The sequence below is a fragment of the Rhineura floridana genome, chromosome 4 (genome assembly GCF_030035675.1).
Source record: "Rhineura floridana isolate rRhiFlo1 chromosome 4, rRhiFlo1.hap2, whole genome shotgun sequence".
Classification (NCBI taxonomy): domain Eukaryota; kingdom Metazoa; phylum Chordata; class Lepidosauria; order Squamata; family Rhineuridae; genus Rhineura; species Rhineura floridana.
In genome coordinates this window covers 189120119-189145317 of record NC_084483.1, presented here as the reverse complement: position 1 = coordinate 189145317, position 25199 = coordinate 189120119, and the positions used below count along the sequence as shown (strand labels likewise).

Genomic DNA, 25199 nt, shown 5'->3' with positions numbered 1-25199 from the left:
ACATTTATCCTATGGTAATTATGTTCTTAGGAATTCTTTCTAAAAGTTACCTGAACATTACACACAATTACCAACCTCATTGGATGCAAGTCAAACATAGGAGGCTGAAGTTCTGCTAGTTCTATAGCAGTTATTCCAACAGCCCATAAGTCACAAAGTTGATTATATCCACCCTTCCTTTCAACTGCAGCAACTTCAGGGGCCATCCTAAAAGTAAGAGAACAATAGATTGGAAAATGCAATAAGTTCTCATTCCTGCATTTATGGAAAATAATGCAGCCCAAACACTTTTCAGTAAATTTCAGTTATTCTCACTGATGTTCATTACACTTTTAATTAAGCCACAAACTGCAAATTCCTTTCCACTTCCATGATTCCCAATGCCAAGTCAAGGTTGTTGCTTTTCCACATTGCCTGCCAACTTTTCAGTCAGCAACTGAAACCGTTACCATTAACAGCAGACAATATCATGCATCTCCATGTTGTAAATGTTATAATTGTGTGTATATATTCGAATTGCTGTTCAGGGCATTAACAGGCCAGGCTGCTTTTCGTCTGGCCAATTCTTCTGGCCTAACTTTGCCCCAAGTAGCATGTGCATAAATGAGGCTGGGAAAGCCAAAGCCTCACTGTGGCAAGTCACTTAAAAACTGGGCCACAATCCACATTAAATCCCTGACTACCCAAACACTCCAAAATGAGAAGGAGGCGGCGAAAAGGGTTCAAAAGCCAATTCATAAATCCTGATTTGGTCATGCCCATCCTGTAGGTATTCCAGTATGCCGAAGGATTTCCCCACCCAATTCAAGGAAAAGATCAGCTCTAGGTGTGCATCATGTTATATTTTTAGTAATGTAACAAGAATTAAGGACAATTAACCAATTGTCCTTAAAGGACAATTAAAGGACAATTACCAATACGGTGTTCCAATGAAAGATTTCCTTTTAGCAATTGTAGCTGTTATTTGTGCTGCTACTCCAAAATCAGCTGTAAAAGATTTGAAAACAATGTGATGTAATAATTTACATACTTATTGCACAAAACAGAACAGAGTTTTATCTTTATTAACTGGTTAGGACAACGTTTGAAAGCCCTTGTAACATTTGTTTGATATTTCTCTCTCAGAATATTATCCTCCAACAAGGTGCAAGAAATTACGCTTTCATTAAAGCCTATAGATAAGGACTACATAAGCAATTTCTTCCCAATTCCAAGGTAATTGGCACTGGGCTGTCTTACAGCCCACTCCTATACTCTTATTTAAATTGTCTTCATTTAAACTGTTTTGTTAAAAATAATTTTTGGTCAAAATTGAAAGGAAGCTACAAGCGTATGTAGATGAAAAATGCATGCTCAAACAAAGTCTTCTAGTTTTCAGTGCAGCAATTCTGGCAGCTGAAGAGGAAAGTCTTTTTTTTAAAAAAATGAAAAAATAAACAGCTGCTTGTCTCTCCACAAGTTCTTTTAGTAAAGTTTTTAAAGCAAACACTTGCCAGGAACTTCTTTGCATTGTAATTATAAGCTTTATGCTTTCCCCAGCTAAGATACTGATAATGATAGCATATATGGAAGTGAGTATATATAGACATACTTACCTAATTTCACATGGCCATTATCAGTTAAAAGAATATTTGCACCCTGAAGAGAAAAAATGGCAACACACAGCTTTTTAGATTTCATGTTGTTTTAACTGTTTTGACACTACAATAAGAACATAAGAACATAAGAAGAGCCTGCTGGATCAGGCCAGTGGCCCATCTAGTCCAGCATCCTGTTCTCACAGTGGCCAACCAGGTGCCTGGGGGAAGCCCGCAAGCAGGACCCGAGTGCAAGAACACTCTCCCCTCCTGAGGCTTCCGGCAACTGGTTTTCAGAAGCATGCTGCCTCTGACTAGGGTGGCAGAGCACAGCCATCATGGCTAGTAGCCATTGATAGCCCTGTCCTCCATGAATTTGTCTAATCTTCTTTTAAAGCCATCCAAGCTGGTGGCCATTACTGCATCTTGTGGGAGCAAATTCCATAGTTTAACTATGCGCTGAGTAAAGAAGTACTTCCTTTTGTCTGTCCTGAATCTTCCAACATTCAGCTTCTTGGAATGTCCACGAGTTCTAGTATTATGAGAGAGGGAGAAGAACTTTTCTCTATCCACTTTCTCAATGCCATGCATAATTTTATACACTTCTATCATGTCTCCTCTGACCCGCCTTTTCTCTAAACTAAAAAGCCCCAAATGCTGCAACCTTTCCTCGTAAGGGAGTCGCTCCATCCCCTTGATCATTCTGGTTGCCCTCTTCTGAACCTTTTCCAACTCTAGAATATCCTTTTTGAGATGAGGCGACCAGAACTGTACACAGTATTCCAAATGCGGCCGCACCATAGATTTATACAACGGCATGATATCGGCTGTTTTATTTTCAATACCTTTCCTAATTATTGCTAGCATGGAATTTGCCTTTTTCACAGCTGCCGCACACTGGGTTGACATTTTCATCGTGCTGTCCACTACAACCCCGAGGTCTCTCTCCTGGTCGGTCACCGCCAGTTCAGACCCCATGAGCGTATATGTGAAATTAAGATTTTTTTGCTCCAATATGCATAATTTTACACTTGTTTATATTGAATTGCATTTGCCATTTTTCCGCCCATTCACTCAGTTTGGAGAGGTCTTTTTGGAGCTCTTTGCAATCCCTTTTTGTTTTAACAACCCTGAACAATTTAGTGTCGTCAGCAAACTTGGCCACTTCACTGCTCACTCCTAATTCTAGGTCATTAATGAACAAGTTGAAAAGTACAGGTCCCAATACCGATCCTTGAGGGACTCCACTTTCTACAGCCCTCCATTGGGAGAACTGTCCGTTTATTCCTACTCTCTGCTTTCTGCTTCTTAACCAATTCCTTATCCACAAGAGGACCTCTCCTCTTATTCCATGACTGCTAAGCTTCCTCAGAAGCCTTTGGTGAGGTACCTTGTCAAACGCTTTTTGAAAGTCTAAGTACACTATGTCCACTGGATCACCTCTATCTATATGCTTGTTGACACGCTCAAAGAATTCTAATAGGTTACTGAGACAGGACTTTCCCTTGCAGAAGCCATGCTGGCTCTGCTTCAGCAAGGCTTGTTCTTCTATGTGCTTAGTTAATCTAGCTTTAATCATACTTTCTACCAGTTTTCCAGGGACAGAAGTTAAGCTAACCGGCCTGTAATTTCCGGGATCCCCTCTGGATCCCTTTTTGAAGATTGGTGTTACATTTGCCACTTTCCAGTCCTCAGGCACGGAGGAGGACCCGAGGGACAAGTTACATATTTTAGTTAGCAGATCAGCAATTTCACCTTTGAGTGCTTTGAGAACTCTCGGGTGGATGCCATCCGGGCCCGGTGATTTGTCAGTTTTTATATTGTCCATTAAGCTTAGAACTTCCTCTCTCGTTACCACTATTTGTCTTAGTTCCTCAGAATCCCTTCCTGCAAATGTTAGTTCAGGTTCAGGGATCTGCCCTATATCTTCCACTGTGAAGACAGATGCAAAGAATTCATTTAGCTTCTCTGCAATCTCCTTATCGTTCTTTAGTACACCTTTGACTCCCTTATCATCCAAGGGTCCAATTGTCTCCCTAGATGGTCTCCTGCTTTGAATGTATTTATAGAATTTTTTGTTGTTGGTTTTTATGTTCTTAGCAATGTGCTCCTCAAATTCTTTTTTAGCATCCCTTATTGTCTTCTTGCATTTCTTTTGCCAGAGTTTGTGTTCTTTTTTATTTTCTTCATTCGGACAAGACTTCCATTTTCTGAAGGAAGACTTTTTACCTCTAAGAGCTTCCTTGACTTTGCTCGTTAACCATGCTGGCATCTTCTTGGCCCTGGCGGTACCTTTTCTGATCTGCGGTATGCACTCCAGTTGAGCTTCTAATATAGTGTTTTTAAACAACTTCCAAGCATTTTCGAGTGATGTGACCCTCTGGACTTTGTTTTTCAGCTTTCTTTTTACCAATCCCCTCATTTATGTGAAGTTTCCTCTTTTGAAGTCAAGTGTGACCGTGTTGGATTTTCTTGCCAATTGGCCAGTTACATGTATGTTTAATTTAATAGCACTGTGGTCACTGCTCCCAATCGGTTCAACAACACTTACATCTCGCACCAGGTCCCGGTCCCCACTGAGGATTAAGTCCAGGGTTGCCGTCCCTCTGGTCGGTTCCATGACCAACTGGTCTAGGGAATAATTTAGAATATCTAGAAACTTTGCTTCTTTGTCATGACTGGAACACATATGCAGCCAGTCTATGTCCGGGTAGTTGAAGTCACCCATTACTACCACATTTCCTAGTTTGGATGCTTCCTCAATTTCATATCTCATCTCAAGGTCTCCCTGAGCATTTTGATCAGGGGGACGATAGATCGTTCCCAGTATTAAGTCCCTCCTGGGGCACGGTATCACCACCCACAACGATTCTGTGGAGGAGTCTGGCTCTTTTGGGGTTTCGAGCTTGCTGGATTCAATGCCTTCTTTCACGTATAGAGCGACTCCGCCACCAATACGTCCTTCCCTGTCCTTCCGATATAGTTTATATCCAGGGATAACCGTATCCCACTGGTTTTCTCCATTCCACCAGGTCTCCGTTATGCTCACTATATCAATGCTCTTCTCTAAGACCAAGCACTCCAGTTCTCCCATCTTGGTTTGCAGGCTCCTAGCATTAGCGTACAGGCACTTGTAAGCAGTGTCTCTCTTCAAGTGTCTTTGGCACTTGTGGTTAGGCCTGTGGTAATTTTGCTCTTCTGAATTTATATCCTGTGCCCCTGCTCTCACAATGCCTACTTCTAGGCCTACCCCTTTTAAAATTTCATCATTTCTTTGGTTTTTATCCCAGGGGGGAGGTTTATTCCGAACCGGACCTTTCTCAGCTCCTGTCGGGTTTCCCCCCTCAGTCAGTTTAAAAGCTGCTCTGCCACCTTTTTAATTTTAAGTGCCAGCAGTCTGGTTCCATTCTGGTTCAAGTGGAGCCCGTCCCTTTTGTACAGGCCCGGCTTGTCCCAAAATGTTCCCCAGTGCCTAACAAATCCGAACCCTTCCACCCGACACCATCGTCTCATCCACGCATTGAGACTGCGAAGCTGGGCCTGTCTGGCTGGTCCTGCGCGTGGAACTGGTAGCATTTCAGAGAAAGCCACCTTGGAGGTCCTGGCTTTCAGCATCCTACCTAGCAACCTAAATTTTGCTTCCAGGACCACACGGCTGCATTTCCCCATGTCGTTGGTGCCAACGTGCACCACGACCACTGACTCCTTCCCAGCACTGTCTACCAAACTATCCAAACGATAATCCAATTATGATAAAAAGAACTATCCAATGATAATATTTATGTATTTAGAATATAAATGGAACAAAGCTATAGTACCATACTTGTTTATATTAAAAAAGAGGGATGGCCAGAGCTTGGAAAAGTTACTTTTTAAAACTACAACTCCCATCAGCCCCAGCCAACATGGCCACTGAATTGGGCTGATGGGAGTTGTAGTTCAAAAAAAGTAACTTTTCCAAGCTCTGGCAAATACACAGAGAAACCTTGCCCATCCTCATGTCAAGATTATAGATCTGCCTATTCACATATCAAGACAAATTAAAACAAATGCCTCAAAGAAGATGTTCTAATAAGAATGTATCATGTCATTCTGAAATATGACCCAGTAGCATTGCAAGGTTCTATCAAGTAAAACTGGAACAAAGTAAACTTGTGCAAAGATACACTGTGTACTAGCCCCCTTCTTGGCTTCACTAGAAAATAACATTTTGGGTACCACAAACTACACATATTTATTTATTCATTTATAAAAGTATTTCTGTACCACCATATCATAAAATACCAAGGTGCTGCACAATGATAAAAGATAAAACACCAATAAAAACAATAAAATAATACTTAAAATGACCAATAAAGTTTACACAGCTGCAAAGGCCTGATGGCATAAAAAGGTTAAAAGCAAGGACACCTGCCCAATTTCTGTTGGAAGAGTGTTCCATGAATCCCATTATAAAATGCTGTCCATACAGAAGTATTATTATTAAATTTATATTCCACTCTTCTTCCCATACATTGTGCCTCCCTAAATATTGAAAAATATTGTGCTTCTCTAAAATCATCAGCTTGGATACAAACTAACCCAAGGTAATTTTCATCAGAGGGAGGGGTACAAAGGCCAAGTTTCCCACTGATACTTTTTCATAATTTCTTAAACAATGATGCAAATCACCACCAAACCATGTTAATTTACAATTAAATAAAATATTACACACACTATATTGAAGCAGATACTATACTTTTTTAGGCAACTTCATTTTTACTAATTTTAGAACATGTCACAGAATATATTTTTAAATGACTAAATTGCTGTCTACTATATTGCACAGATTGGTTAACATTAACCAGGTTCTCTACGAGGAAAAGTGGGTTGGATTCAGGTTCATTCCACCCATATAAGGCATTTGATTAAGCAAAAAATCCTGTGGGAGGCCTTTTGCAGATACCTTTTCCCCCTACAGCCTCCAATACCACTTCTTCTGCTGTTCTGGAGAATCCCCCAGACGGAAGGGAGAATCAGCAAAAGTTGCCTCAATTCTCCTGGTGGGAATGTTCCCCAAGTAGAATTCCCCTGTTCCTGTAAAAAGGAGCAAAATCTGTATCCAACCCTTAGCACTGACAATTACTTTTAAAAAAATAAATATTTAAGTTTGATTTTAAAAATCAAATATTATTGCCTCCAGGATTATGGCATGGGAGATGGTGTTAAGAAGGCTACAGTAAGGAGGAGGAATCAGTTAAAGTCAAACACCCTCCCTCCTTACATGTGTAAGCAAAAAGTGCCTCAAACGGGGCCATCTTTGGATCTAAGCCAATTTCCTGCCCAATATACACAACTGTCAAATAAAATTCAGGGAAGATTAAGGGCCAATGTTATTTCAACTGCGGTGAAGAGATCAGGAGTAAGTGGCAGGATTATGCACTCCCTGCTCCTTCCTGAAATTCCATCCCCACTAATCTTAACCACAGTCACGTATCACATTGGCAATATTAGCCATAGTTAAAGCTAATAGTTTTCAACCCAGGTTCAACCGCTGGCTAAGGAGAAAGTCTAGGTAGAGTTTAATGAGTACTGATGTAATGGTTATAGTGGATGGGGAAATTTGAGCAACAAAGGAGAGAAGAGAGCATATGCAACTTTATAGCCTGCTCGCTACTGACCAAGAAACCAGTAGTGTACGTCTGCACCAGTCTTAAATTCCAGTGCCAACATTAAAAAGAGCTCTGCTGGATCAGGCCGAAGGCCCCTCTTGTCCAGCATCCTGTACTCAGAGTGGCCAACTAGATGCCCCAATAGGAAGCCCACAAGCAAGGCCTGAGTGCAAAGGCACTCTCACCTCCTGTGGTTTCCAGCAACTGGGGTTTGGAAGTATACTGCCACTGACTATGGAGGCACAGCAGAGCCATCAAGGCTAGTAGCCAGTGATAGCCTAATCCTCCATGAATTTGTCTAATCCTCTTTTAAAGCCATCATAGTTTAACTATGCACTGTGTGAGACCCGATCATGCATGGTTATCCATTAACAAGGTGGCAAATAAAAACTTGAACTGCATTAGGTAATACAAAATATTCCAATATGTATACCAATTACCTAGAGAGGCAGTGGGCTCTCTGACCCTGGAAGCATTCAAGAGGCAGCTGGACAGCCATCTGTCAGGAATGCTCTGATTTGGATTCCTGCATTGAGCAGGGGGTTGGACTTGATGGCCTTATAGGCTCCTTCCAACTCTGCTATTCTATGATTCTATGTACAGATTTTATAACAAATGGGCATGGGGTTGAATCCAACTAAGTCATTGCACAAATGGAACAATTACCGCTTGTTCAACAGAACTTACCCTCCCCCCAGGTGTCCCCCCTACCCCTATCTAGAGGGTTGTGGAAACCCTCAGAGTAGATCTGGGGCAATGCGGGGGGGGGAAGAGTTCTGTTGCACAAGTGGAAGCTGTTACACTTACGCAATGACTTAGTTAGATATAACCCATTATGTATATTAGAGAATTCACTCTAGAAATCATATTAAAATTAGAAGACACTCTAAATCTGAGAACCTCATCAGTGTCCAGAACTATTCATAGGGGTGAAAGGCACATGGACAAACTCAGCAGCTCCCAGACAAAACTAGCTAAGATTACTCAACAGTAAAATCTGTAAAACTAAGGCAGGCTATTAACAACCATAACAACAAACCCTAGTCAATGTGCACAAAGTAGAGATCAAGATGAAGTGACAAAATACTCATTTTGAATACAAAACAGCATGCAGCCAACCAAAAAAAACACATAAGTTGTGACAATGATGCACTATTTTGTGCTAGCAACCCAAACCCAAGGAGATGAGGAATGGTACTTTCTTCAAACTATCAACCCCAGAAAAGCATGAGCACAATGGAACATTCTTGAGCCCTTTCCCATCTGTAGCAATCTTACATCCCAATCCCAGTCATTCTTGAAACAGGGGGAATGTCCAGAATAGCATGGGACATAGTACAAAAGACTGCCATTGGAAGGGGGAATTGGTGGAGACCCCCTCCCTTGAATGAGCAAGCATCTTCTGCTTGTGCAAGGCATTTTCCAGATCCCACCTTAGGTTTTCCTCAACTTAGAGTACTTTTGCATCATCTGCCAGTGTCAAAATTATAACACAGACATTTATTTATTGACAAAATTTATATACTGCTTGATTGTAAAAAAACCTTTAAGTGGTTTACAAAAAACATTAAAATTATTGATAAAACAGTTACAAACAAACAATTTAAAACATTTTTAAAACAAAACAGTAACAGACTAAAAAGATTAAAACACATCAACATCTACAGATCTAGATAGGCTTACCTAAACAAAAAAGTTTTAAGCAGGCACCAAAACCATTTTGGTGCCGAAAAGAATATTTTAATCCCACAGGAACAGAAGCTGTATTATAACATCAACGAATCACAGCCTCCACCAAAACCCCTTACTATACCTTTTAAAAGTGCATTTTTGCCTCCTTCATACAAAACACTTCATATGATCCCAGTTTTAAAAATTGATGGACATAAAATCGTCTTTCATGTTTCAATCTACAAATGTTACTGTTTGAACTGGGAATGTTATACACCTCATGAAACAATTTAAAGAATCGTCCTACCTTTATGTCTCTGTGCATTTTTCCTTTACTGTGAAGATAATATAAGCCCTATTGTTAAAAAAAAAGTTGTGAGAAAAAGTTGCATGTATGTGTTCATGTCGTACTCAATACAGAAAACCCAACTAGATGAAAAATAAATTACATGTCTGTTCTCTATCTCATTTGCTTCCATCCACATTACTGCAGGATCTACCTACATTTGGAAAGGTGACAGAAGGAACAAGGAAGGAAGCAGAAGCAAGATGGGTTCACCTTCTCCTTTAAAGGCAGTCTGGCAAAAAGTCAACACTGAACATGTTCAGAAAGGCTTCTCTGATGACTCAAAGTTGGGCAAAAGCAAAACACGTAACAGAAGCACCTAGCTGTATTGACACTTGCAATCATAAGTACACTTACGATCCTTCTTTCCTTCTCAGCAAATGTTTCTGAGATTTGAGAGCCACACATTTTTCCATTTTTGATATACTGACTGTTCAACAGCAAATAAAAGTAGAACTGCACAAGAATCTTTTGTAATCATTAGAGCAGTTCACTTTAGATTCAAAGCCTTTATATAAGAGAGGTATATTTGTCTGCAGCACACTAAGCCAAAACACACACACACACACACACACACACACACACACACACACACACACACACACACACACACACACACACACACACACACACACACACACACACACACACACACACACACACACACACACACACACACACTAGCTGCAGCCCTCATTTCTTTGCAGGAGGTGCAAGTAAGAATTAGACAAGAAAATAGTATAACAAATCAACAGTATAGCATTACCTATAATCAATATGCAATCCACCCCCTTCATAAAATGACAAAAACATCTGGTATCTTTATCTTTTTCCTACAGATGACTTCTTTTCCAAAGGCTAATATAAGAATGAAATTTACCTGTAGTGTTTCTCTGCTAACATAAGCAATCTGCTGCTCTGAAAGAGGTCCGGTCACTAGAAGAGAACCCCCCCCCCAAAATTAGAATGTTCCATGACAATTTCACCGCAATTCAATCAATCATTCATGCATGCTCCCCTCCCCTTCCCTCCCCTCCCCGGCCCAGAAACAAATGTTACAGAGGACACACTACCACTTTAAATTTAGCCAAAATGGCAAGAAAAGTTCACAAATGAGGATTTCAGCTGGAAGTCATAGTGATGGTTCAAAGAACTAAGGCATCATTCTGTTCAGTGGATGTTGTCAAGAATAGCTAAGTTTGGTCAAGCTAAAATGGCTCAACCAGAGGGAATTCTGGGAGGCTTTGTTGCAAAGACCTCCGGGATACTCTGTGCTGGGGAAACCCAAGTGTTTTAGTGCCAGACAGCTGCAAATTGCTAATGTCAAGAAGATGCAGCTGAGTCCTATCTGTTATCTCTTAACTGCTTCCTAAGATCAAAGTCAGGAGTTTGGGTATTGCAGATCAGGGACCACTTGGTCTGACTGTCTAGCTCTCCTTATCTTCAAAGAAGGTGATCACGGAAGGAGCACCTAGGATGACTAATTGGCCCCCTCCCTGTTGCCAGCTAAACACCATAAAATAAAGGTGATCCTTCAGTTCAGTTACTTGTTCCCTATTCCATTTACCTTGACTTGCCTGAAGATGCTTGTAAGCCACTGGGAACCAGGCTTTCAACTTGGTGAGTATTAACTTAGGCTAAGTAAGCTTTTGTTATTTTCCTTTTGTCTCTTTTGAATCTCCCACAGTGTTATGTAAATGTATCTGTTACTCAGTTGAGTTGTGGGTAATTGGCTTTAAAAGAAAGTAATGCTGCTCTCTTTTTTACATGCATCTTTCTTCTCTTTTTAAATAAACTACCTTCTCTATTTGGTGTGTATTGCTTGGAGTTAATGACTCTAAATCCAGACCTTGACCACACTCTACTGACTACTGTTGATTAATTTAGGTTAATGCTCCAGAGCAAGGAGTTTAACAATAGATCGGCTCTAGGATTTCAGATAGTGCTCTGAGTTTCCCTTTACTCAGAGTGAAGGACTATTTAAAGTGGTGGTGGCAATCTACCTTCTAGGGTTGGTGTTAGGTATAAACTAATCCTGGGAAAGTGAGTATTTGCCCTGGAAGCAGTGGCCCAGGGAACTGGTACTGTTCTCAGAAGCAAAGACTTGGGGTTGCTGAGGTCAAAGGACCCCAGGGGGCAATCTTTGACAGTCTTATTCCTTTTGCCCCCATTGGAAAAAAATAATAATGTCCTTGACACAGTGAGTCCCAAAGTGTTAAAACCCACTACCTCCATATATTTGACTTTGCTTCTTCCTTCCCACCTCTAAAAAGCAGATGGCTTTCAAGAGCTGCTATTGGTTCCTTCATACTTTTCTTCCCCCCATACTCCCCCCTTTTATGAATTTGCTTGGTATTTGTAGGTGATTTTACTGTTTTTGCAAATCCTTGACTATTATTTCTCAGTGACCCAAGAGCAAATTATTGGTGGGAAGCACATTAGACAGCTCCTTGAAAGTTCAGACTAAAACCCGGAATGGATTCCACTGCCCCACTGACATGGAGCCACCAGCACTCACTGTTAACAACTAATTTCAGTTCTCTAACAACTCCATGGCAATATAGAGAAGAGCATGCTTGAAATCTTTTGGATTTTACTACTTGCATATCTACTGGTCAACACTGGCCCGCTGTGAGAAACAGCTTGGAAACTAATTAAGAGAGAAAATATTTCACTCTTTAAAAAAGCAGGTTTGCAGCAGCCAAAATCAGTAGTAAAAGGAAAGCATTAGCTCCAGAAATCTGTTTGGCTGCACATGTAAAATAATCTCACTTCCGAACACACAGGTGGCATCATCACCAGGATATAATCAATCATTGTGGAACAGAGAAACACAGAAATGACTAGGCATAAAGGAAAAACACAATATGTTTGCAGAAGTAAAGAACTCCCTTTTTGTCAAGCTTAAAATAACGACAGTTTGAGTAGCAGAAAGGTCATGCTATCATTCGGGGGGGGGAACCCCTCCATTTTTCTTTCATGTGATATTTTTTCAACTGTGGTGAAAACGTGATATAGAAAATAAGGGGGGGGAGGAGGTTAGCAAGAGCAATATTAAGGGAACTACTTTGCAACCCAGCACAGCTCGAACTCACAGCAAGTAATACAACAGCATTATGTGTTCATGTATCTACTGAAATATGACCAAGCATCACTGGGTATATAATCACTTCTATGCTGTGTGAATAAGACTTGGGGGGGGGGCACATTTTGTGACACTGGGCATAGTTTTGGGCAACAAACTGTTTTCAACATATTGAAAACTGCAGTACACAACATGGCCAACAATAGAGCTTGTTACTATAGTAGTTATTATATTCAATATGGAGATTTGGTGGACTTTTTCCAAGCCCTGCTGTATACTTGTATAGGACAGAGAATTAAAAATTCAACTGCAATCTAAAAAGTTTAAATGTCTCTTACAATCTTTGCACCAGTGATGCAAAAATACTGGGATCCTAAGCATACTTTCATGTTGCCGTTTTTACTGCTATATATCTTGTCCAGTTAGAATTGTTTTTATTTTGTTGCAAGTTATATTCTTAACAAGTGGGACCTGCAACAAAATATTGCAGCATATCTATCCTCTTGATCAAGGTTACAGCCAGCCATTCCATTCAAGCAGGGCATTTTACCCTCTCTTTTCCAACTGATACTTGTGTGGTTATTGAGAAGGCTCAGTCCTCACTGAGCTTTTTTGGGGAAGGTTACCCCATTTAAAAAAATGTTGTTCATTTAAGAACCTCATAGTTCCTTGAAGTTTAATAATACCTCCCCTTGTGTTTCTCAGTGGCCCCATTATGGCTCCATTTCTGTTGGCACTCGCCACCTGAGTTTGCTATTAGAGGGAGTGATTTGTAAGCTGACTTGAGTTTGATTTTATCATAGAAAGACAGGATATAAAATGTCAAAAATAAATAAATGTTAAGTTCCACATAGAGAAACAGGACTTAATTTTGAGTAGGATCAGGGCACAAATATTTCATTTCTCACATGTCAATAAATCACCTAGGATTGAGACAAGATGGGCAGAACTTCAGGTCAGTTTACTTGTTTCTCAGTTTTTATTTAAGGAATGGTGGGGCGCGTAGAAAGAATATACTGTTAGTCACATATAGGAGTCTGTTGAATATATTACGGTAAAATGAATGTTTAGAGGTGTCTTATCCACCCTCTAATCTCCTTTTACCACTACTTCTTACATAACTGCCCTCTTACATTGTAACCAATTACAAGCTTTGACAATTACCAGGGCTGAAAACAAAAGAAGGTAGTGTTCAGAAAAATAATTAAGGAAGAAGGGCTCACATCTTGAGCAGTTATTACAGTCAGTGAAGATTCATATTATTGTCAAGAGGCTTGGCTTATTATTTCCTGGTGCCTGTAGGCTATAGTTGATACATTGTGTTGATTCTCTTGGCTTTGAAAGAAACTTTTCTGCGTCCAACATGGAATTATTGAGGGAGATGGTAGAGCCCTCTTAATTTTCAACTTCCTATTTGCAGTTTCAATTAAAAAGATGTTGCATTTCTCTTTAACTTACCATGGTAAATGTCCTGCAGTGAACCGCCTCCACAGAACTCCATGCAAATCCACAGTTTATCACGTCTTTAAAAAAATCAAATTTTATTAGTTTTGCACATTTATAAACAATAAATGCAGTCTTAATGGTTAGCAAAGGCAATTTTGTCCTACTTTATGGAGAAGGGCTATGCCTATCTTGGAGAAACAGAACAGAAGCCTGCATATTATGCAACACACCTTTTGCCCTCTCTTGCAGCAGACTCCAAAAGTAACAAAAAGCGCTTTTATTTGAACTGCGCCCCACAACCATATTCAGAAGTGTTCTCAGTCACTGATACATAAGTATGTGACTTTCTACTTAGAAGAGTTGATGAAGGAAATGATGCAAGACCATGTCATTTGGGCTGGCATTTCAACGTCCAGGCCTAGGAGGATTAGTTGGGATTTCACTCTCTATTGGGATTTCTCTGTGTTTTACTATCAATTTTTTACACTTCTGGCGGGAGGAGAAATCTAAAATAAATACAAACCAAATGAGGCGGCAGATAACATGCCTACATGATTCAAAATACTGCCAAAATGCAGAAGCTGAGACATAGTAACATTTAAATGTGCTGCACAATGCAACAAATGATGTAAGGTACATATAAATCATCATGCTGCATCTCAGTTAGTTAGTTAATTTACTATCTTTGCCACAAATGTAACAGCACAGATTGGCCACCATTCTTTCATTCTGATAAAATTGCAAAATAACCACTCAAGATGTATCTTGCTATTTTAGGAAATTCTGGTATTTCTTCCAGATCATACAAAGTCTTACAAGGAAAGTCTTCAGGCTTTTTCCACCTCACTGTTAAGCCAGAGAAGTTCACATTAGGAGAGAGAAGTTCATATTGGTAGGTTTTAAGTCAAAGATGGAACTTGATGCCTAACAATGTTGCACAATTTTTTTAACAACCCAACCCTTAATAGCCTGCAGCTCTCTGAGGGACAAGATGGATAATATGCTTCATGAACTGTACATGTTGGACTACGACCTGGGAGAGCAGGGTTCGAATCCCCACATAGTCATGAAGCTCACTGGGTGACCTTGGGCCAGTCACTGCATCTCAGCCTCATGAAAACCCTATTCATAGGGTCGCCATAAGTCGGAATTGACTTGAAGGCTGTACATTTACATTTTAAAACTCAATGGAATTTATGCCTCTAGAACAGCCTTTCCCAACCTTTGGGTCCCCAGAAGTTGCTGGACTACAACTCCCATCAGCCCCAGCTAGCATGGCCAATGGTCAGGAATCGTGGGAACTGTAGTCCAGCAACATCTGGGGACCCAAGGTTGGGAAAAGCTGCTCTAGAAGACTAAGAATGAACTCAATGAGCCTTCATTAAAAAGTAAGCCTGAATACACTCAATGAGTCTTAGAAAAACAATGGGTAAGAAACAGCTTTAAATAAGCTGTTCTAGGCAAACGTATCCTCAATTGAGGTTCAACAGTATGTGTCTAACATATGGTTAAATTATAATTATAGCATTTGTTGCTTATTACAAAAATGTCTCAAAGTGACTTACAATGATGAAAACATGCATAATACAAAATTTAAAATACATGAAAAGCAAACAAATAAAATAACATGAATTGACTTTAAGTGCTCATCTTGAAATACGATAAAAAGGTCAACTCCTACCCCACCCTACTAAAGATGAACACCAAATACAGGCTTGGGCATAATCATATCCTATAACTCCAGTTAAGACCCAAATGGCTGGTTGAACAAGGACATCTTTATTTATTTAGATAATTTTTATACTGCTTAATATATAACAATATCTTAAAGCAGTCAAAGGTGTCTTTGTCTGGTACCTAAAAGCTGGTAATGATGGCACCAGGTACATCTCTCTATGGAGGCATTCCACAGTGAGCAACCACTGAAAAGGCCAGTTCTTATCACCTCCCTCAGAGGGGGCACATGAAGAAGGGCCTCATATGAAGAATGCAGGGTCTGTGGAGGTTCATGTGGGAGAGGCAGTCCCTAAAATATTCATAAATGGCTCTGAAAAAAATCAAAACAGTATCTTTAGACGTGATGTGCACTGAGTAGTTCCAATGCGAGTGTAAGACGAGGGGGGCTTATCTTTTCTGGGCTGAGGGCTGCAGTGATCTAAAGTCAGCCCTCCAGGGGGCCATGTAATAACTGGATGCAGCCAAAGTGTAAAAGTGAAGTTGGCCCTTTTTAAAAAAGGGGGGGCAAAGTTTGAGGGGTTGGGGGGGTCTACAATTTTTTTTACCATCATGGAATCATGGGGGGAGACCAAAAGGAGCAATTAGGGATTAATCATGCAAAATATTCTTCCCCAGTGCAACAGAAATCACAGAAAGTGTTCTCTACCTTTAACATTTTTTTAGAAGACAGAGGACAGATGCAGCTTCTTTTAACTCTATCACATACCTACATGTGCCAGAACTCCCTCTTGCACACAATCCTTACAAATACAGAAGTCTTCCTAGAAAACACTACATTACTTTAAATTTGCATTTGTACAGATTGTTCCAATTCCTTGCCAAATTAAGGACTTTCGGTTGAATCCAATAGTACCCATCTGTTCGCTGAAGGCCTTTTTATCCATCAGATGCCTCTGTTAATGGAAAAGGAGGGGAAGCCATTCTTTAACCTCACCCCTGAAAATCTGCTCCAAAGAATTGAAGCATTTAAAGAACAAAATCCCTCATATTCAGATACAGCTTGATGCCAGTTTGGAGCAAGTCCAATGGAAGTATCCCAAACATTGTTCCATCTGTACTGGATCATTTTTTTTAAAGAAAAAACCTCTAAGCAGTTTACAAAAGACATTAAAATTAACTGATAAAACAGTTAAAATAAGTAATTAAAATATTTTAAAAACAAATTATAAACAGCAGCAGACACACACACACAAATTAAAACACATCAGCATATCTGCATCTGGATCAGCTTGCCTAAACAAAAAAGTTTTAAGTACCGTATATTCCGGCGTATAAGACGACTTTTTAACCCAGGAAAATCTTCACAAAAGTTGGGGGTCGTCTTATACGCCGGGTGTCGTCTTATACGCCGGAATATAGTATTTCTCCTGCTTGCAGCCTGGCCCGGCGTCCCCTCCCCTGAGGGGAATCCCCATTGCTCCTCCGTCCCCGCCATCTCCTGCGCGGCCTCCTCCGCCGCAAAATGGCGGCCGGGGTGGGGAGCAGCAGCAGCAGCCTCCCCGTGTCCTTCTCCTCCGTGGCGGCCTCGCCTGCGCCGCCTCCCGCGGCTGCTCAGGTGAGCGACGGGGCCGCGGCGGCGGTGGCTGCTCCTCCTCGGGCGGCCAACGGCGGGCCGCTTTCGTTGTTCTCGCCGCCGCAGGCCATGCCGGCGCCGCCGCTGACGCAGAACCACCGGGCGGCGGCAGCAGCAGCAGCAGCTTCCCCGCGTCCTTCTCCTCCGTGGCGGCCTCGCCTGCGCCGCCTCCCGCCGCTGCTGCTGCTCCTCCGCCCGCGGCTGCTCAGGCGAGCGACGGGGCCGCGGCGGCAGTGGCTGCTCCTCCTCGGGCGGCCAACGGCGGGCTGCTTTTGCTGCTCTTGCCGCCGCAGGCCGCGCCGGCGCCTCCGCTGACGCACAACCACCGGGCGGCAGCAGCAGCAGCGGGAGGCAGCGGAGGCGGGAACCCGCTGCCGACAGCTGCCCCTGCGGCCTCCTCCTCGGCGCCCTCCTCCGCCGCCGCCGCCTCCGGCCTGCTGGCGCCGCGGGAGCCGGCCTACAACTGGCAGGCGACGAAGCCGACGGTGCAGGAGCGCTTTGCCTTCCTCCTCAAGAACGAGGTGCTCAGCAACATCCACTTCTTGGTGGGCAAAGGTCAGTGCGAGCTATGGGGCGAGGGGGCGCTGGCCACGCAGGGAAGAAAGGGGAGAGGGACGCTGGCTTTTTAAACGGGGATCAGGGTCTTTCTTGCGGCTGGGGGCGGGTTGCTATGGGGGCAAGCGGGTTGAAGAGTTGTGGCTGTGGTTGGGGGGCTGTTATTCCAGCGTATAAGATGACTTTTTAACCCAGGAAAATCTTCTCAAAAGTTGGGGGTCGTCTTATACGCCCAGTCGTCTTATACGCCGGAATATACGGTAGATGCCGAAAAGAATACAGAAAGAAAGAGGAAATTTTATTGTTTGTAGCCAGTGGCCATCACAATATAGTACAACCAATCAAATAGGAAAAGGCAAATAAAACCATATAAACTATAAAAGACTCCTATTACAAGAGATCACACACAATACCTAAAATACATTAAAAGAAAAACAAGCCAAGCGGCTTATAGTTAAAATAGACTAGTCAGGGGCGGGCTCCGGACGCATACCCACAGTTGCTAAATGACCAGCTCTCAATTTCCCTGCCGCCAAGGCAAATTTTGCCACTTGAAGTGTTACCCATGGATCGGAGGGAGCAAGAAGAGCACACATTTGCTCCAAAGGTGGTCTGTATCTCCAGGAGTATAAAATGGTGGCAAGGAATTTCCTTCTAGGCTCGGTATACAGCACACATCATAGTAAATAGTGCGCGATGTCCTCCACTTCAGGAAATTCACAAATACAGTGTCTTTGATGAATAGGGTGTTTTGCATATCTCCCCTCCAAAAAAGCGGAGGGCATAGTTTGAAAGCGTAAGGCCATAAAGGCCTTTCTTAAAGCAGTGGAGGTCAGATAGACGAAATATTGCTCAAACCCAAAAGATGTTTTAACTAAGGGATACCACCGGAAAAAGGATGACTGAGTGGAAGCAAACACGTCCTTCCTTCTTGAGTAGAACAGAATTCTGTCCTTATAAAATCTTACTTGAGGGGTGACACAGGAAGGCAAAATTTCTGTGTATCCCATAAGAGGACAGCATTAATTTAGTGCGCATAGCCCAAGTGTTAGAAGAGGGGCTCTGTAACTGCTCCAGAAAGCATTTCTTAATAAGGCGGGCATCATTCGAGGATGAGAGTTTTAGCCAGTAACTGGCAAGGGCCGCATGTACAAGGGATTCTATTAACTGGAGCCCAGTTTCCATCCTTAAAAGCGGGGCAGGCGTGCCTCTTGGGAGGGCAAGGATGGAGCCCAAAAAGGAATTCTGTATTATCTCAAGAACAGCAAAGTTGTCATGCCCCCAAATTTGGGCTCCATAAAGGAGCTGAGAGATCACTTTTCCCCGGAAAACCTCAATCATAGCGGACACTAAACTGCCCCCTTAACCCTAAAAAAACGAAGAAGAGAGTGTACCGAGGGGGATGCTTTTAATTTCACTGCCTCCAGGTGAGATTTCCAAGATTGGTTGGCCGTGAAGTTAACTCCTAAGTATCTAGCATGGTGGCATTGGGCAATAACCTGGTTGTTCAATTTCCAGCTATGGAATTTCCTTCTCTTTCCGAATACCACTACATTGGTTTTTGAATAGTTAATTAAGAGATGTTCTTTGTTGCAAAATTCTCCCAGAGCTCTTAGTAGCCTCCTCATTCCAACCAAGGTGACGGCGACCAAGGCCAAATCATCAGCATAAAGTAAAACTGAGAGTTTAGTGCCCAAGATGGAAACAGGAAAGAACTGTGGGCCACTCAGGTCTTGCATGATATCATTAACATAGAAATTAAAAAGAAAGGGTGCCAAAAGGCAGCCCTGCCTTACCCCTTTAGTCATTGAAACTGACTCCGATAGACAGCCACTAGCGCCAACTCTAACCCTAAGTGAGGTGTTCGTATGTAGTATACGTAGTAAGCAAAGAAGTCTTCTATCAATGTTAGTGAAGGAGAGTTTGAACCATAGTCGATCTCTATCGATAAGGTCAAATGCGGACGTGAAGTCCACAAAGGTGACAAATAATTCCTTGTTTCCCCTTCCAGCGTATTTTTGAGTTAAATGGGATAGGATAAAGCAATGATCTATTGCTGACTTCCCTTTTGTAAAACCCGCCTGTTCCTCCGCAATAATTGCATTTTCGGCAGCCCAATCTTCAAGCCTGCATAGCAGATACTTGGCATACAGTTTGGCCACTATATCCAGTAGGCTGATTGGTCGAAAGTTTTTTGGGTCAGCCTTGGATCCCCTTTTGTGGATTGGTACAATTATGCTGACTCCCCACCCAGGAGGAACTTCACCTCGATGGTTTATGAAGGTGAACATTTTGGCAAGAATTGGTGCCCACCAGTGGGGATTTGCTCTAAATAACTCTGCAGGGAGCATTTTTTATTACTGCGGCCTGAAGATGTGCTTGGAGAAGGGCACTTGACCAACTACTTTCTTGCCCATCTTGGCTTCTTAGAGCTAGCTCAAGAGGATTCACTGAGTGAGTCCAGGGAGCGATTAATGCTTTACTGGAGGAGGGGAACGTATTGTTTACCTTAAAGAAGGTGGTGGTGCATCCCCTCCTTAAGAGAACCTCCTTGAACCCAGAAATGTCTACTATCCAGTGGCAAATATCCCCTTTTTGGACAAGATGTTCAAGCCTAACAAACTTAATTTTATTAAGTTCACCAACTCCTTCCCACCCCTACCCACAACAGTCTCCTGTACCTTTAACAACTAGAGACACGAGGCAATTTTGCAAGAGAGGTTTCCCTGCATCACTACAATGACAACTGAATGGCAGGAAAAGCTTCACCTGCTACATTTCTGCCTGTCTGCCAAGAAGCCATGCCTGAAGTAAGGCTGACAACCTGCTCATTAAGAGAAATAGCTAGAGAGGAATGCTTTGGTCCTTAATTCAATGCATAGAAAGTGCTCAGCAAGACAGAGAAAATACTCAGCAGAAGTATAATAAGGACTTATTCAACTGAGGGATGATAGCATTAATTATCAGTTGGCCATGACTAATTCTTTGATCACAGATTAAAAGGATCAAATGGTCTCTCAGACCACAAAGTTCCATCTGGTTCTTCCACCTAGCATGTTGTCCATCCTTCTTGATGCTGGAGGAAATGTACCATCACGCCTGGGAAAATGATGCAGGGCAAGAAAGCAAAGGCAGGGTGCGTGAGGAGGTATGGAGAAGTCCGCACAATCATTTTCCAGAAAAAAGATTAAGTTGTCCAGTGGAGGAATAACAAAGGAGTTTGAAGTGCTATCTTATGTATATAAAAAAACCAGACAAAACAAACTCCCTAGGGAATGCAGAATGCCACAGATAATTAAAAAAAGAAGTTTGTACTGGTAAATTCCCTTCCCTACTCCCACCTCCAAATTCAGGGTCACAATAGGTCTTTCATTTTTGCAAGCAGTGAAGAATTCTTAGATGAATAAAATACACCATAAAAATATACCTGAGATAGCTGCCAAAATAAGCAACAATGTTTGCATGCTTACAGTCTTTCATCATAATGATTTCCTGCTGTACAACAGCAAAATCTTCCCCTAGAAAAGAGAACACTTTTTTTAGTAATTCTGTACAACAGGGATAATGCTAAATACTGGCTTACCTTAGAAGGCTGTTGTAAGGATTACCAAGACACTGTATATTTAACCACTTTAAATTCTTAAAATATACTATCTATCCCCCACATTATCAATAACCCACTTATTCAGATTTTTAAAAGAAACATTAAAACAATGACAAGCAATGTTTTTTGACGGTCAAGTGGTCAGAGTCTTGGACTGTGGCATGGGATGCCAGGGTTCAAATCCTAGCAGCCATGAAGATCACTGGGTGACTTTGGGCCAGTAACTTTCTCTAAGCCTAATCTACCTCATAAGACTGTTGCATTGATAAAAATGTGGAGCAGAACCATACCATGCCACCTGAGCTCCTTGGAAGACAGGGGAGACATAAATGTAATAATAAATAAATATAAATATTCTCTTGTTAAACTGCATTAATTGGCATTTTAACACAATGTGATCCAAATGGCTTGGTTATTCACTGTTGATAGTAATATGGAACTAAATACACTGCTGCTCTAATCACTGCCCTGCGCTGAATTCTCCTCCCACTGACCCTTAATATTCAAGGCAGATTTGCACAACATGACAAAACATGAGGAGTTCTCTGCCCTGCAACAGTAGGGGCTTCTGGTAGAGAAACACCATAGAAAATGTCTGCCTAAACTTTATATAGAGGGAGAACTGCACATGGGGTTTCAGTTTTTGGCAGTAGCCCTATGTTAAGGATCAGGTCTGCTTCCTTCTTCAGGCCTGTTACACATGCAGTGGATGTCATTTACGTATAGTGCATGCACACTATTGAGCACAATTACTGTACATGTCTATTTTGCTGTGTGTTGGGAAGCTGAAGCCAGTAGCTTTCACAGTCACGTAAATCAGGCTACTTTCCATGTGCACATTTACAGGGCATGGCTCATTTTGCATTCAAGAGCCAGCTTTTTAAAGGTTATGGAATTTTTGGCAAGGATAAGTACACAATATATATATATGTGTGTACATACTGAGAATGACAGAGGAACAGAGATCAGTGTATAGCAGCTGTGTTGAGCACTGAAATGTCACTTCTGTGATTGTTAGAAGCCCTGCAGAAATCCACTCACAGTTCTTATGTTTAACCAGGCACTGCCCACACACTTTTCAAGCTTTTCTCCACAGCCACATGCATTAGGAAAATCTGTATTTTTAAAGCAAAATCTAATATTCTGCAGGGATTTTCACTGGTCTGGTTCCAGGCTGTGCAGATACACACATTCCATGCTTCTAGCAATGCCAGTTTCTAGTTCTGTTCTAAAAGCCTGCAGCCTTCTTTATGTTTGACTTGGCACAAGCTACTCTATAGAAGGAAGTTTATCCCTTTGTTCCTTCCTCTGTACCCTACTGCGTTGGTCTCTAGGTGTTCTGCAACTTACAAAGGTCCTTGAAATATGTCCAAAGTGTTACCTACAGCCGCTTCCCTGCTTAGATCATCTTCTTAAATAGAATACACAATTTCTTGGTAGTGTGACCTTACAGTAAGCCTTATCAGCAGCATACAAGGCAGAAAAAATGCTAATCAGTGTTGCTTTCATTTCGCCATTTTTGTCAGAGTTGCTAGCAAATGACTACATTGTATTGTTACTGTACATTTTCTGTACTTTACTTTGTTTAAAAAACTTGGAATAAAAGAGTTCTATATTTTCCGAGATTAAGGTAGGAAAGGTCAGGAACGGAATGACAGGAAACATTTTTATTCACTTAACATTTGGGGAAAAAATAGTACATTTTCTCTGCTAGGTGTCCAACCTCATACAAGGCAAAAGAGTGTGCGCAACAGGGCCTTTGGAACTGTGGCACCAACCCCTTGCAATCAGGTCGGGTTGGACAGTCCCCGACTCTCCAGAGCAGATTTTGGGGGCATGCAAGGGGCTCCAGGGGTGGTGGTGGTGAGGAAAGACAACTCCCAACAGCCCAAGCAGATATCTGCTCTCTAAGTGGGACACTACCATTGGATATCACCTCAACTGAATACTGGTAAAAAGTATGCTGATAAGATTACAGCTTATGGTTGGTTGGGAAAATGAGCTGCCAAAAACAGTAGCCTGAGTGCCACGGTTCATTCCAACACTTTTAAAAAACAAAGCCCACAAAAAGATGTGGGTGTGGGTGGAAACACAAGAGGATAAATGCAGGAAATTGAAATAGGAAAAATGAAAAGCTTACCTGGTTCTAATTTTATTACTTTAATCGCTGCCAGTTCACTTGTGTTAACATTCCGAGCCTATTTAAAACAAAACAAAAAAACCCAGAGGATATTAGACCTACAAAAACAAACTTGGCTACTAAAGCACTTAAAATGCTGGAATCAGGACACTCCACTTTAAATTAAGCTACCTTCCAAATCCTGGAAGGTGGAAAGGCACATTTAAAATCATAAGGGGTTTCCTTCAACTCCTGTTTATATACAGGGGGGAGGAAGTTACTGAGAGTACTTTTTGTTGTTGTAACGATAAAGATGTATAATAAGCCATCTAGACTTTGGGGAGAAAGACTGGCTATAAATTATTAATATACCTTAATTATTCATACCATAGTAGAAGTCCAATTTGCATTATAAAACAAATCTAATGTTACTCAAATTTATGGTGTAGTCACCTGGTTGTATCCAATGGTGGCTTTGAGCTACCAAAAGCACTCTTGCTCATATAAGGCAGGGCATTCCCCCACCCTCCACACATCTTGCAGAGCTGCTGCTGACAGTCTGGGACCCTCCAGAACAGAACTGAATTTTATACAGATGGCTGCAGCAGGTGTGTTGTAGCAAACATGTTTGAGTATTGGTTTGGAAGTGTTCTAATAGATCTTAAATCCTGTATAGTTGATAAAATAACTATTAAGGCCAAAAAATAGGTTTATTTTCATTCATATATTCTGGACAGGAGGCTACTGCAAGGATAGAATATGGAGAAACTGATTGGTTCCCCATTGGAAAGGCTGTGAGACAGGGGTGTATTTTATCACCCTATTTGTTTAATCTATATGCAGGACATATCATACGGAAAGCAGGATTGGACCAAGATGAAGGAGGTGTGAAAACTGGAGGGAGAAATATCAATAATTTAACATATGCAGAAGATACCACACTACTAGCAGAAACCAGTAATGATCTGAAACAAATGCTGTTGAAAATTAAAGAGGAAAGCACAAAAGCAGGACTACAGCTCAACATAAAGAAGACTAAAGTAATGACAACCAAAGATTTATGTAACTTTAAAGTTGACAGTGAGGACATTGAACTTGTCAAGGATGATCAATACCTTGGCACAGTCATTAACCAAAATGGAGACAACAGTCAAGAAATCAGAAGAAGGCTAGGACTGGGGAAGGTCGCTATGAGAAAACTAGAAAAGATCCTCAAAGCAAAGATGTACCACTGAACACCAAAGTCAGGATAATTCAGATCATGGTATTCCCGATCTCTATGCGTGGATGTGAAAGTTGGACAGCGAAAAAAGTTGATAAGAGAAAAATCAACTCATTTGAAATGTGGTGTTGGAGGAGAGCTTTACGCATACCATGGACTGCGAAAAAGACAAATAATTGGGTGTTAGAACAAATTAAACCAGAACTATCACTAGAAGCTAAAATGATGAAACTGAGGTTATCATACTTTGGACACATAATGAGAAGACATGATTCACTAGAAGAGACAATAATGCTGGGAAAAACAGAAGGGAGTAGAAAAAGAGGAATACCAGACAAGAGATGGATTCATTCCATATAGGAAGCCATAGACCCGAACTTACAAGATCTGAACAGGGTGGTTTACAACAAATGCTATTGGAGGTTGCCGATTCAGAGGGTTACCATGTCATAACTGACTTGAAGACACATCACACACCACACTTTTCAAGGCAAAAAGCTTTCACCTTATAATATAATATGTCACAACGTCTAAACATCATATAGTTGCTGTGCAACACAGGCAATGCTAGCACACCAGCAACTTGTGGCTCGGTGCTAATGGAGAGTCTTTA

At 41.5% G+C, this 25199-nt stretch overlaps 1 protein-coding gene across 10 annotated transcripts in view; it reads right to left on the bottom strand.

Annotated features, from left to right (window-relative positions):
• MAP4K3 (mitogen-activated protein kinase kinase kinase kinase 3) overlaps positions 1 to 25199 on the bottom strand; it is a 93869-nt gene that overhangs the window by 52088 nt on the left and 16582 nt on the right. For 9 of the 10 annotated variants that reach the window (XM_061625567.1, XM_061625566.1, XM_061625569.1 and 6 more), the window contains exons 2-9: positions 23386 to 23443; positions 21069 to 21159; positions 13789 to 13853; positions 10126 to 10181; positions 9207 to 9254; positions 1596 to 1638; positions 915 to 987; positions 76 to 207 (exon numbers count right to left, since the gene is read on the bottom strand). In XM_061625567.1, the coding sequence (XP_061481551.1) occupies positions 76 to 207; positions 915 to 987; positions 1596 to 1638; positions 9207 to 9254; positions 10126 to 10181; positions 13789 to 13853; positions 21069 to 21159; positions 23386 to 23443 (566 nt within the window). Of the gene's footprint in view, positions 1 to 75; positions 208 to 914; positions 988 to 1595; positions 1639 to 9206; positions 9255 to 10125; positions 10182 to 13788; positions 13854 to 16219; positions 16489 to 21068; positions 21160 to 23385; positions 23444 to 25199 lie in introns of those variants that run through there. The other variant, XM_061625576.1, reaches the window with a different exon arrangement.